This window comes from Pyrus communis, chromosome 10 (genome assembly GCF_963583255.1).
Source record: "Pyrus communis chromosome 10, drPyrComm1.1, whole genome shotgun sequence".
Lineage (NCBI taxonomy): Eukaryota > Viridiplantae > Streptophyta > Magnoliopsida > Rosales > Rosaceae > Pyrus > Pyrus communis.
The window spans coordinates 11,320,888-11,336,153 of record NC_084812.1 but is presented as its reverse complement, the minus strand read 5'-3'; the positions used below and the strand labels follow the sequence as shown (position 1 = coordinate 11,336,153).

At 36.2% G+C, this 15,266-nt stretch overlaps 1 protein-coding gene across 1 annotated transcript; it reads left to right on the top strand.

Moving 5' to 3' along the window:
* Positions 1–8,737: 8,737 nt before the first annotated feature.
* On the top strand, positions 8,738–10,363 carry LOC137746816 (probable WRKY transcription factor 15). Its single transcript, XM_068486828.1, has 3 exons — positions 8,738–9,570; positions 9,691–9,816; positions 9,934–10,363. Exons 1-3 carry the CDS (start codon positions 8,870–8,872, stop codon positions 10,091–10,093), a joined length of 987 nt encoding a protein of 328 aa, XP_068342929.1. The 5' UTR covers positions 8,738–8,869; the 3' UTR covers positions 10,094–10,363.
* Positions 10,364–15,266: the final 4,903 nt, after the last annotated feature.

Below are 15,266 nucleotides of genomic sequence, written 5' to 3'. Positions count from 1 at the left end.
TTAAAGGAGAGTTTGGTAACAAAGAAAAAGCAATTAAGAGACAGACAATGCGCATTAAGAGAAAAAGCAATTAAAGGAAAGTTTAGTACAAAAGCACTTCAACCAAAAGCTTCACTTCCAAATTAAGCTTACAGAAACATTTTGTGGACTCTAACTATAATCCCATTTTAACTTGCACCACTTTTTGCAAAATCCAAACACAAGTAAACAATACTTGTGGTTACGCAAGGTTTTGAAGAAAGTCCATCTCAAAATATATCATTGCTCATTTCATATATTTGGTTGCGCGAACAAATAATCAATTTTTATATAATGGTTTATAATACGAGAGATTTTAATCATATAAAGTTATGTGAGTCAGTCCGACGTCCACATAATATTTTGAGAATTACTTCATTTAAAACCTCATGGACTCAAGTATTATTCAACAATCAACACGAAAATTCTTTGTTGGGTATCACATCAATCATTCATGACCTTAATTTCGAAATTTTATTTTGATAACGAAATAATTAGTAAATATTGACCGGGATGCGTGTCATACATATGATATAATCATGCAAAAACACCAACTTCACAACAACATGTATTTTATTTAAGATTAAATATCATTGTTAAACCTTGCTTAAGTTTATAGGAACAAAGAGTCGGTGAGGACAGCAAAAAAGAAATAATTTGATGTCCGTGAAAGTTTTATACGTGAATTCAACTTAGATGTTGTCTTGGTCGTAACTAAGAAATACTCAATCACTTACACTTAAATTTGATATCAAGAATGGAAAGTAATTTAAACAATTTTATTGTTTAAATTTCAACGCCTCACATCAAATTCAAAAGTGTCTGACAACAAATTGTTAGTCATCAAGTGATCACAAGAACGCAATTGTAGATCCAATAGTTTTTTATTTTTTTTATTTTTTATTTTTTATTTTTTTATTTTATTGATTCATAGTTTGAGGATTTTAATTCATGTTATAAAAGAAAACATATGTTTGAGCAGGCTAAGATCCTTTATGAACCCTTTTCTTAAAATCTGTTGGGATCAATCAATCCTCACCGTTCACACCGGATCCTGCGGTTAGAATCTTAAAATAAAAAAAATAAAAAAAAAATCATTTTCTGCAAAAACTGTTCATCAGTGTTTTGCAGGAAACTGGATCATCTCCTGAGCTCAAGATGGAGATCCTCATGAGCAGCCCACCCGGGGCATTCAAACTTGATCCAACAGCTGCAATTATTATAACTTTTAAAGGGGCCCCCTATTTGGACCGTTGGATCAAAATTCAATGCCCTAGATGGGCTGCTTAGGAGGATCCCCATCCTGAGCTCAGGAGAGGATCCAGTTCCGTTTTGCAGGACCCCATCTCTTCATTGTTTCGTTAAAACAGTTAAGATTTTAGAGTTAAGGGTTGCAGCGGTGCAGGTGCTGATTTTGGGAAGGTAAGGTGAAGGACTTGCAATTAGGGGTTGTGGGTTGAGTGGGTTGTGGTGGTACTAGGGTTGATTTTGGGGTGGGGTTGAATTTAACCTGGAATTTGGGTGGTTGGTAGTTCAAGGTTGGGAACTTTGAAGTGAGAGAGAAAAAGAAGAGTTGAAGGGGAAGAGGTAGCAACTATTTTGGCTGTTGGATTCTTATCAACGGATGAGATCCATCGGCTCGAAAAATCCCCTCAAAACTGATTCGAAGGGATATGAATCCTGTTTGAGCATGCCCTTAACGTTGGGCCATATCTCACATTAAGCCTAACATAATGAGTAACCCAGACGAAGATAGAATAATTGGGCTTGGTGTTTGAGTCTTGAACTGGCATCACATCCGATGACACCAAGTTTGCATTCAAACTGACCGAAAGGGTCCAATTACTGGGCCGGATCAAAGACCCAAAAAAATGGAAAGACACTCGAATGCTGCCCGGTGAAAGCACGAGCGAAGAATCGCACATTAATCAACAACTGCTAATGTCATGTCATCTTAATCATAATATCAATGTGGAGTTTGAATACAAATAAAACACAACAATCTCATGTGGACCAAGGGAGCTATGTTAATGTCATCTTAAATATGTTTTATGTTAAGCATATTACTTAATTGAATAAGGATTGGACTGATCGTATGGGACTTGTGTCTATATCATATATGTTTAGATTATATAATCAAGGGAACTGGCAGTAAATAACTGTTCCCAAAGGTTATCTGCTTTGTTAAAAAAGTGTCAATAAATATATACACACTAGACAAGACTGTAGTAAAAATCAATTTATTTTTAACGACAAAATCTTTTACTTACAAAAAGAGAGAAGTACATAAAAGTTCACCAAAGACTAAAGATTCGCTATTGGATCCTTAGTTTATAAATGGTTTAATCAAGAGAGATAGACATCCATTAAACTTCTAGAACATAAAATAAGTGAAATTATGTCTTTAGGTCATTGTAAATACGCAAACTTCAATCCACACAACAAGTCAGTTTAGTTTGATTCATTTCATTTTCTTGATCCACTGATTTTGTTGTTATAACGTATTGTATCTAACACAACAAGTATGAAATTTTTGCAGGTATGAAAAAGTCATTTTGGCATTAAAATGTGTGTATTAAAATTATACCATTAATTAGTTTATTCATATTAAAAGTATGCGGATCACAATCACATCACAGTCTGCCAATGTAAAATTTGAACCACAAATTAGTCTACTAAAAAACCATTACTCATAGTCGAGCCCTCGCAACGTGTCCACTCTTCTCTTAATTAATGAAGAATAAACATAATCTAAGGAAATGAGGTGGGTGGATAAATCCATGAGTCGAATTCAAATGCATACATCGAAGGTTTGTCCAGATGCATTTGAAATAGGGTTGGGACGATGGAATATATCCAGAAACATGCATGTGAGTTCTGACTGGCTTACGTCGTCCCATAGTGGTTATGTATGAAATTCTTCTTCCCTACCTGATCACGATCAACTCTCTATTATTTTTTTAAGAAAAACACGTGCATGCATCTTCCTCGTTCTTCAATGGAAATGGGAAAAAAACAAAAACATACTGTTGATTGGGATTTTTCAAGGAAATTTCTTCAATGATACATAATGTTGAATAATACGTAAAATGAATGACTGATTGTGTACGAGTGTCGTATGCAGTTGCAGATACAACAAATGAGAACGGGTTTTTGAATGGGTGGAGAGACAATATAGCGAGTTTTGTTTGTGTGGGTCAGCCGGACAACATGAATCATGGGTCCGGGTTGATATAAAAATTCATCCCCCCTTGCAAGGAGTGTTTAATATGTTGTTGGTGTTAACTTTGTAAATATAACACTCGTCACATATCATGATCATGCGATAATTTGTAAAATGTAAATAAGCACAATTTATCAAGTGACGCAAAAATCATATTCTTAGAAAACTCCCAACCACCATGCTTGATATTGTCTCCTTGAATTACTTAATTTTGTCAAAAAGAATCATTAACAACTAGATCCTCTTTGTTAAATTTGATTAAGAAACTCATAACACAAGTTTGTCCATCTGAAAGTTTCTGAAACTACTTGCTAATATAGAATCCATAGACTAATGTTTAGTGATACTTTTATTCCCACCACATATTGAATAGCATGCAAAGCAATTGAACATTAGTTGATATTACTATTGTTCCATCTGTGTTTGATCCAATTTATTTATGCATCCCTTAACGTAAATATAATATTGTATTAGAAAAAAAATGAAGATTTGAACTCAAATGCGGCTGGTAGAATAGTAAACACTTTACCGTAGTGATGAAAAGTAATTATACGTATGCACTCTAGCGCATGTTTATTCCTCACGAATTCATTTTTTCCTTAATAACTAACTATTTAACCAACTATCAAAATCGCTCTACTAAACAAATGCATCTTATCGAATAAAAATGTTTTATCCAGGAAAGACAATCCATGCTTAATATTTTATTTATTTTTTCAAAAGATAACATTAATGAATTAAATTGATTTTTTTTTTTTGGCAAAAGATAAATTTTTTAGTTTAAATGCTAAATTACAAAATCAACGGAGTTCAAATTCACGTCGTGGTACAAGAGCCAGAACTCTCTCTCTTATAATATGTTTTCTATTCCTATTGGCCGCCCCGTAAATTACTGACATTTGGGTGTGAAGTCAAAACTTAGGCACCCAATTCAACTCCATCACGTTTCGTTGCACAGATAGTCAATTTTCTCCTGCTTTCCGGCTATTGACTTTGGTGCCAACGCAGTCAATTCATGAACATTGTGGACAATCAGTCCCAATCCCCCCACGCGTGCCCATTGCACCTGTCCAAATACAAATTAACAAAAATGATTTTGTTTTTACTTGTTTTGTTTTGGTCCCCCCATAGTCGTTAATGAATTAAAATGGCCTTTAGCTACGGTGGAATCATCCTACGATTATGCTAATTAAATTGCTAATAATATTGCTACGTCTTTACTAATTGATTGATTACAAAAATTTCAATGTCAAGGAAAAAAAAACAACTAAATATAGGCAGGCACTAGCCTACAACTACAAGCAACATTTTTTTTTTTTTTTTGTCAATCAACTAGAAGTAACATATTTCTTAACCACTTGCTGATATTGTTCCCAAAATTTTAAGGTGCACACTGACTGCGTTAGATACTAATAAATATAAGTATAATTCTACGATAATACAGAACTCATTCAGTACTATTAAAATTATGTAAAACTCATTATATTTTAAAGCTAAAAGACCTTTAAAGATAATATATTAATAAGTATTGTGTGTACGAAGCTTGTTCATCTTATAATGTATTGTTATCTCACTTAACATTACCACGTAAAAACATTCTCACACATTATTAAGCGCTGCCCAAAATTGCTTGCTGAAATGGGTGCACCACCTTTTTTAAAGTTTTGTCAACAAAGCTTATCGATCGTATAGGTTGCTCATCACATCGGCAGCCTCCCTAAACCATTTGTATCCATTACTTTTGTGTGTAATGATGATTTTTGCACATGAACCTACTTTCTAATATCATGCATAAAATTACATATGCATTAACATCTTTTCCTTTAGAATTTGTTTATACAAAACTCTAATGTGTTAATTAATTAATTTGCATGGACCATTTCTTTTGTGATGGTTTTGGAGTGTTGTAGAAGCCTGCAAGCCTGTACAAATGGCAGCGGCAGGTACACAATGCACATGAAGTCACGAACCAAGTTTTTAATAGAAGCCAAAAGTAAAAGGTGGCGTGCACAAATAGGGACAGAACCCAGCTATACAAATCAGAAGAAAGCGGAGTTGATGGCCAATCTTTGCAATAGAGTCGGCAACAAAGTTGGCCTCACGAAAAATTTGGTGACAATAAATACAATCAAAAGCATGCAAATGATCGGAGAATATCTTCAAAAAAGAACGAAGTCTCCAAGGGGTAAAGCATTTGCGAAGAATGTAGTCAATCAAAAGCTTAGGATCTCCTTCAAAAACGGCCTTCTTGGATCCAGCACGTTTAGCATGAACTAAACCAAAATGAAGAGCAGAGGCTTCAACAAGAATCATCGAGGAATTACCGACCTGTTTTGCACGAGCCAATTTAGGAGAGTTAGAAAAATCTCTAGCTATAAAACCAGCAGGTGCAGAACCATCAAAGTTGAGTGTTAACGTTGGGCAATTTTATGTCTACATAATAGTGCAAGTCGGGAGAACAGTTCAAGGGAGGTTGAGAAGCCCAAGGCCCAAGGTGCTTAGAAGAGGATACATGTGAACGCTATAGTCGACCGCCTACGAGCTAAGCTCGACCAAAGTATGTAATGAGCTTTCCGACCGTCAGGAGCACGGGGGTAGGTTAATAGCTTTATGACACAAATCAAGCTAGATGTCAATCAAGTCATGTGGCAGCCCACAGTCAGTGGTAGAGATCTAGAAGGGGATGTAAAGGTGGTCAGAACAGCGCTAGGAGAGGCAGGGTTGGCTAACCAAAGCCGAACCGGACGCTCCGCCTGCATCACTCTGATAGAACGCGTTATTTCGACTAAACACATGTTACTTCACACCCGAATGTTTGGTTGATAGGTGGAAAGGTGTCAACAAGTTAGTCAACATAGATGGCGCATTAAATGTCAAGTTGGAAAGACACAAGGCTGATGAGTTTATTGGGAGCCTAGATAAAGGGGTGGAAATGTTTTGTATTAGGATCGGACAATTGAAAGGAGAGAGAGTTCATGTATCGGCCGAGCATTTTTTTTAGTCTTGAAATCAATATAATCCGAGTAACATAGTGGATGTTGCCAAATTTTTAGGGGTAAGCCACTTAAACATTTAAGTCCATTTCATTTCAGTCTATTTCATAAGCCCATCAAGAGTTTAGTATTTTAATTTGCTAACTTGCAAATTTTGAGCATTAACATTGAGCATCAAGAAACCATTAGAAGGAGAGGTTCATTTTATTTCACTTCTATGAACAACTGACGCACAAGGGAGAAGGAGTAAGTCTAAAAAAAAAGATCCCTCAAAACTTTTAGAAACAATTGTAGAAACTTTGATAGGGTGGTGAACTATATTCCGGAATAACCAATGGTCTCTAGAAGTCCAAATTTGCCAACAAAGAATCAGAATTTTTTCTAGAAAGGAATAACATGGGGAGGTGGTAGGTTCCAACTGGGGCTGAGGAATATTAGAAAGTTTCCAAACTCATTGTGATGATGCAGTTGATCCCTAGTTTTAATCTATTTCTAATGAAGATTCAAGAGAAAACTTTAACTGTAGGAGGAATATTTAATGATCATATCTTATTGAGAATAACGGTTTCAAATGACTAGCAGACTTAGTTGAGATCACTTTGCTTATCTTCTCTCTCAAATACTGACTTAATTGTCTGAGAACCTACACCGAACCACTTCCGACGCTTGATTTCAAGATCTTTTGCTTGTCTTTGTTCTTGCAGACCACTCCGACTACTGAAATCATCCACTCTGCCCACAAAGACAATCAGCGCAATGGTGTTGATGGTGGTCAACGACGAGATCGCCCACCGTCGTCCCAAATTAACATAAAAATTTATTGGCTAACTATGCAAATTTAAACTTTAACTAACTAACCAACAAATTAAAATTAACAACATAAAAATAAATTCATGAAAATTGAATAGTGAAATACCCACGGATTTCAAGGAACAACTTACGCTAAAAAAATCCACCCAAACATGTTGTTGGACTTCTTTGAAAGCACAAAAACAACAAAAACTTCCCTTCAATAAAAATTAACTACTATATAGTTCACACTAAATGGGAAGATTTAAGTTGCGCTACAATAACAATTTAGATAACAAGAGTATACCGTTATTTAGTGGCAATGGTGCCAATGAAACAAGGAATTTTGGACAAAAAATTATACATGTTTTATTTTATTAGCACGAAAATTCACTATAACGGTGTATCCGTATTATAAAAGTTGTTTTGAACTACATATAAGTTAGCATTTAATAATTAATATCAAACTCGTTATACACGATCATCGAACTTAAAATTTGTATCTCTAAAAAAAAAAAAAAGAGATTTATTACTAAATTGTAGAAGTTGCGGCAAAACTTAACCCGTTCAAGAATAAAAATACAGCTCAACCGCCTTGGCCCCATTCACCCAACACCAAGCCAGTAAGCCTCTGTCGGATGACACAATTGAAGAAAAATGTGGACGTTTTGAATGAAAGTTACCGTGAGACAAAGTCAACTGTATCATGCTGCCACGCACCTACTCTGTCTCTTTCCCCTCTCTCTCTTAAATTATTTTTGTTTCCCATTTACTTGGTCCACACTCACACTCTCACACATCAATCCATCGTCCACGTCAATCTCCAATCCAACGGCTCCGGCGCCACCTTTGACCAAATTGAAATTTGATAAGACTAAAGAGGACCCAAATCAAAAGCAAGGTCAAGATTCATCCGACACCAAGCATCAAAATTCTATCAGTCTAATCATTTAAACATCAAAGCAGAGGAAAAAGCAACATAATTCACTAACCAGCTTTTAGTTTAGCAATTTTAGTTTGTAATTAAAGTGTTAAATTCGGCTCATATGATATATATTTTTTAAATAAAGAAAATTTAAGCTGTACGATAAAATTAATTAATAATATAAAAATAATTTTACTTACTTATAAATTTATGCGAAATTTTTCTTTTTATTATTGAGGAATTTATTTTCAAATAAAAATTGATGATACATTTTAGAAAATTTAAATCAAAAATTTATGATACTGTTCATTTTAAAGAAAAATTATATTTTTACATTAAAAAGTTAATTATGGTATTATTCACTTTACTCTTTATTTAGTTTTTATCATTAAAACTCAAAAATTTTAAACTTTTTTATTAGTTTTCTGTACATTTTATATTCGAGTAGCACTGACAATAGCAAAGTTGATGTTTTATTTTCTTCAAGCAAACAATATTATTTATACTAAAAGAGTAAAAAAATAGATTAAACTTTACAATAAACTAGTAATAATATGATTCAAATTTAATTTTAATGATAATTAAACTTACAAAACTCTCATTTACAATGGAAAAAAATTCCACTAGTCGTTCGAAAACCTCTCTTTTGCAATTTCGTGTGGTGTGGTTGGATCTTATTCGCACCTACATCATGAGGCAAATGGTAGTGGGCCACCAGATAATTAGATGCCGTAGTTTTGACCACAGATGCATTTCAACAAACACCTCATACGCTCATCGGCATCCTAAACCCCTCTTTATCAACACCCCTTCCCTTGTCTCCCGTACGCTTTTCCTGCTTTTCTCTCTCTCCCCCCCTCTCTCTGCTTTCTCTGTTCTTCTCGCTTTTCCTTTTCCTTGTTATGCCCGAGAGGGTCAGATATGGCCGTTGATTTCATGGGTTACAGAAACACCATCACCAGCAGCTTCTCCGCCAAGTCGGAAGAGAACGCCGTGCAGGAAGCAGCTTCCGGCCTCGAGAGCGTCGAGAAGCTTATTCGCTTGCTGTCCCAGGCACAGCAGAACCAGCACCAAGGGAAATATCCGTCGACGGCTATGGACATGGACTGCAGAGCCGTCGCGGACGTCGCTGTTTCCAAGTTCAAGAAGGTCATTTCTCTTCTTGGTCGGACCCGGACCGGTCACGCCCGGTTCCGGCGAGCCCCTTTGACTTTGAGCTCCGGATCGTCTTCTCAAACCCAAAACCAGAGCCAAGAGATCCTCGTCAAGCATGTTCCGTTACCGGAGTCCACTAAGGTTTACCATGCGACGCCGATCCAGCAGATCCCGCCACCTCACCACCACCACCACGGTACGGTGCTTGAGAGCACTAAGGACTCATCTACCACTATAAATTTCTCGTATCCACCTACGACGTCGTTTATGTCGTCTTTAACCGGAGACTCCGATAGCAAGCAGCCAATGTCGTCATCGTCTTTTCAAATTACCAATTTGTCACAGGTTTCCTCAGCCGGAAAGCCGCCGCTTTCCTCCGCCTCGTTGAAGCGGAAGTGCAGCTCCGAGAACTTGGGGTCTGGGAAGTGCGGTGCTGGGTCCTCCGGCCGCTGCCATTGCAAGAAGAGGTGGGTCTATTTCAAACTCTAAATCTCTCTTAATTATCGTCTAGCTTCTGATTAACTTAATCAATCTCTCTCTCAATCTGTTGACTAAATTGAAATTCTGGGTTGTGGGTTTTGTTACAGAAAGCTGAGACAGAAGAGGGTCGTGAGAGTCCCGGCTATAAGTTTGAAGTTGGCCGATATCCCACCTGACGATTACTCCTGGAGAAAGTACGGACAAAAACCCATCAAAGGATCTCCACATCCAAGGTATAATTTCGATTCAAAGCTTCGATCTTTCGAGCTAAATCGCTTGAGTTGGACGTTGTCTGGCCCCAAAACTCTGAATTATTGGGGAGTTATGTTCTGATTTGTGTGAATTTTCAGGGGATACTACAAATGCAGCAGTGTAAGAGGATGCCCGGCTCGAAAACACGTAGAGAGAGCTCTGGACGATGCGGCAATGCTAGTGGTTACCTACGAAGGCGAGCACAATCACACTCTCTCAGTTGCAGAAACCTCCAATCTTATTCTAGAATCTTCTTAGATCATCAAAATTGAAGCTTTTGCGTTTCAGTTTCTTTTCTTTTTTTTATGGAGGGATATTAATGGTAGCAGGCAGTACTGGTAGTGGTAGTGCTGGTAGTTTTTACAGTTCCGACTCGGTTGGACTCGGTTGGACTCGGTTCCATCTCGAAGGAGATGATGAGTTGAGTCAAATTAGTTAATTGTCCTGTACAATATGGGGATTTCCTTTTTCTGTTCAAACAATGAATTACATCTTTATTTAAAAAAAATGAAGATGGTGGATTTGGTACTACTAGTGATTTATTCTTCTTTTAAGTTTTAACAAAATAGTAGTTTAAATTATTTTAATTTCTAGAGACGGAAAATATGTTGTTATATTTCATCGATCCAACTCACGTTTCCGTGAATCGGTGTAATTGCTAAGATGTTGATAATTTAGTACGTGGATTGATTGCTTTTACTTTGGTTCTTGTATTGGATGGATGCCTACTTTTTTCTCCATCACCCAAAGTTTTGAGTTTTTTTTTTTGCTTTTCGTTTGAATAAGATCGTGGGGAAGGGAGAAAATTCAAAGAAATGAAAGGGACTGGGTCAAAGAAATGTAAAGAAGTGGACCAACATGTCGTATTTGTGACGGTTGACCAAAGGCAACTTGTTGGGTACGGCTAGTTAAGTGAAGGTGGTGGGTATTGGTTGGAGTGGTACTATTTAGAGAGAGAGAGAGAGAGAGAGATTTGTGTTTGGTTCGTGAGAAAATGGTTGGATGAATTTGGAGGGAAGTGGAGAGAAAATAGTTGGCCTACAAAAAGGGGCTGTGACCGTAAAGTCTTTCAAAGAGACAAAGATGGTGTTGGAGTTGAAGCTTTTGATGTGGGGAGGAAAATTAAAGCTCAAGTCAAAGTTTGTAGGGGAGCAATTATTATTATTATTTTTTATTGTTATGCCTTTGCCTCAAAGTAGTAAATAGTAGTAGGAAAATTAATGTTCAAGTCAAAATTTGTGGGTGCGCAATTCATACTTTTGACCAATTATGGGGGCCCAATTGGTGTCGATTTGGATTTGCACTAATTTGTTCTTTATTTGCATTTGGGTTTGCCTAAAAAATGAAACCTTGCTATGTAAGTATATATGGTCCCAAGGGAAGAGATTCCCTCCTGATCTCTCTCACCAAATTTTAGGGATTTAGAGATTCGGATATTTGAAATTTAATCCAACAGTTACAATTATTATAACTTTTAAAAAGGTTTCCTGTTTATAGTTGTTTGATCAAATTTCAAAAGCCTGAATTTTCGGATCGCTAAGATTTGGTAGGACAGATCCGAAGAGGATCTCTTCCAGGTCCCCAAGGTGCTCCATCGTTATCAATTCCACATCATTTACACGGTCTAACTCAAATACACAAACCCTCGTGAAATGCTAAGTAGACTCTCTTAAGGGGAGTCATATTTTTTAGCAAGTTTCCTTAACATTTCTGATGCCATAAACTTAAAATACAAATTTGTTGATGATATGACAATATTATTGCATTCTATGGTGATATTGTCACGTGAGGTAATAATTCCTTCTAATTGCTCTACGCAAGAAAAATCTATATAATACACTAGTAGTTGATGACCAAACTACGAGGCCTTGATTTTTCTGATGACCTTGTGTAGAGCAAGAGGAAACAATAATAAGAGTTTAATAATAATAAGAGTTTAATGACAAGCCTTTTAAGTAGTTTAAGTTGCCTAATCTTTATCACTCGCTAGTTTTGTTTGACTTCCACTTTCTTCCTTGCTTATGCACTACAATGGGTAGTTTCTTCAATAATCAAATATCGATTTTCTTTAGAAAAATAAAATAAAACACGTTATGTACACATAAATGAATTGTCAATGTAAATGTAGCAAAATGTTCCTATTAAGACAATTTTTTAGAGAAAGACAATGACTTTTTGTTCCACTTATAAATAAGGTCTTGCCTTAGTTTTTCTCTTTTAACTCGTTGTGTTTCAAGTTTAAACTTTCTAATTTTTTTAATGTAGTTTAGAATCGCTCGAAAAAAAGAGAGAAATGTTTAGGAGATTCTTTTAAAATGAAACTATATGTGGACTCTCTGCCACCTCATAATTTAACATCAATTCTCGTGTCAACATTACAAGTATTTGTGCGAAAAACATGAGTTGGCAAAGAGTACGGAGAGGTAAGGAGACTCTCTTAAAAGTGGAACTCTCCATGAATTCTCTGCTACCTCATGTTTGACAGAATATTTTATAATATTGATACGGGAATTAATGTTAAAATATGAGAGCACATGAAAAGTCTAACTTTTGATAGGAGCCTTCTTGGTTTTTTCAAAGAAAAATACGAAAAAATGTCTTGCACCCGACATGGGGCATTTATTCACTAGAAGAATCAAAGGTTAAGGAAAGTAATGCGGAACTTGTACACCAATCGAATACTTCATAGTAATTTTATTTTTAAACAAATGATATTTTCTACACTAAGGATGTGGAGGTAGACTTAGCCTCGTAATGGGCTTAGAAACGCTTGAAAAAAAAGAGAAATGTTAAGGAGATTCTTTTAAAGTGGAACTATTTGTGGATCTCTGCCACCTCACAATTTAACTTCAATTCTCGTGTCATCATTATAAGTATTTGTGCGAAAAACATGAGTTGGCAAAGAGTCTATGGAGAGGTAAGGAGACTCTTAAAAGTGGGACTCTCCATGGACTCTCTGCCACCTCATGTTTGGCAGAATATTTTATAATATTGATACGGGAATTAACATTAAAATATGAGAGCACATGAAAAGTCTAACTTTTGATAGGAGCCTTCTTAGTCTTTTTCAAAGAAAAATACGAAAAAAGTCTTGCACCCGACATGGGGCATTTATCCACTTGAAAAATCAAAGATTCAGGAAAGTAATGCGGAACTTGTACACAAATCAAATACTTCATAGTAATTTTATTTTTGAACAAACGATATTTTTTACACTAAGGATATGGAGGTAGATTTAGCCTCATAATGAGCTTAGAATCGCTCGATAAAAAAAAAGAGAAATGCTAAGGAGATTATTTTAAAGTGGAATTATCTGTGGACTCTTTGCCACCTCACAATTTAACGTCAATTCTCATGCCAACAATATAAGTATTTGTGTGAAAAATATGAGTTGGTAGAGAGTCTATGGAGAGGTAAAGAGACTTTCAAAAGTGGGACTCTCCATGGACTCTCTGCCACCTCATGTTTGGCATAATATTTTGTAACATCCCACACCGTCCAGGGGAGTGGATCTTGTAAGCCTTATATGTATATTCCTATTTCTACCTAGCACGAGGCCTTTTGGGAGCCCATTGGCTTTGGAGTTCATTGGAACTCCGAAGTTAAGTGAGTTTGGGCGAGAGTATTCCTAGGATGGGTGACCCACTGAGAAGTTCTCGTGTGAGTTCCCAGAAACAAAACCGTGAGGGTGTGGTCGAGGCCCAAAGCGGACAATATCATGCTGTCTAGCCGGTTCGGGATGTGACAATTTGGTATCAGAGCCACTCTATCGTGTGGTGCGAGTGTGTTGACGAGGACGTCAGGTCCCTAAGGAGGGTGGATTGTAACATCCCACATCGCCCAAGGGAGTGGATCCTATAAACCTTATATGTATATTCCCATCTCTACCTAGCACGAGGTCTTTTGGGAGTTCACTGGTTTCGGAATTCATTGAAACTCCGAAGTTAAGCGAGTTTGGGCAAGAGCATTCCCAGGATGGATGACCCATTGGGAAGTTCTTGTGTGAGTTCCCAGAAACAAAATCGTGAGACGTGGCCGGGTCCCAAAGCGGACAATATCATGCTACGGTGGAGTCGAGTGGGGATTTGGTAAAGCTCGGGTCGGGATGTGACATATTTTATAATATTAATACTGGAATTAACGTTAAAATATGAGAGCACATGAAAAGTCTAACTTTTGATAGGAGCCTTCTTAGTTTTTTTTCAAAGAAAAATATGAAAAAAAGTCTTGCACCCGACATGGGGCATTTATCCACTTGAAGAATCAAAGATTAAGGAAAGTAATGCGGAACTTGTACACAAATCGAATACTTTATAGTAATTTTATTTTTGAACAAACGATATTATCTACACTAAGGATGTAGAGGTGAACTTAGCCTCATAATGGGCTAGCAATAATGTGGTTCAAACTCACCTTTGGCGAGATTCGAACCTAAGACCTCTCACTTACAAGTGAAAAATAGATACCACTATATCGTAGTACTAAGTGGCAATACTCCCAAGTAATTAGATTATAACCTGTTTGCGGAAGTCAAACCTCTTACTTTTCCAATCATTACTCATTTAATCTCTCAACAGTTTATTAGTCCATCTTAATCTTTTCCTTAATCCTGATGGTTCATTAAGTCAAGTTTCTGTATGACAAAAGAGAAATGCTAAGAAGACTATCTCAAAAATATGATTCTCCATAGATTCTTTGTCACCTCTTATTTTTTGTATAATTCTCATGCTAATATTATAAAATATTGTGTTAAAACATGAGATGATGAAGAGTCTACGAAAAATTCCATTTTAAAAGAATCTCCGCAACATTTCTCTTACGAAAACAATTCATTTCCTTAATCCCGGCATTCGTATTTCCACAATTGGATTTAGCGTAAAGCAAAATAAGACCCCGGAGAGGGAAGTTTTCTTAATGATCACATTTTGACTAGTTTATTATGTGAACCCCCCACACCCTACTCCATCTTATAAAAAGAATTAAAACGACCCACTATTTTAAGACTTTAATGTTAGATATATTCTTAAATATGGAGAAATTACGGTACCTTCAAATTTCTTAAAATTATGAACTACACTAAGGAGCAAGAGGTGGCCAGCAAGAGATTAGTGTCGAGTCAGCTACGAAATAGTTGGCGGAAGTTTGAGGTGGGGGATGGGAGGAATTTGATCAAAATCACGATCTGCATTTTGAGTGGCAAATACCAATGTTCCAAGACTTCAATACTTTTCGTAGAAGCGATTAGATAACCATGAATCCTACATCAAAAAAAAAAAAAAAAAAAATTAAAGAAATAAACATATACCGGTTAAAGGAAAACAAAAGTAAAAGAGATAATACTTGAACAAATAACTAGAATAACAGAAAAACCTTTAAACCGAAACAAAAAAAATGAAGTCAGACAAAATTCAAAAACGGAAAGTCTATTTGA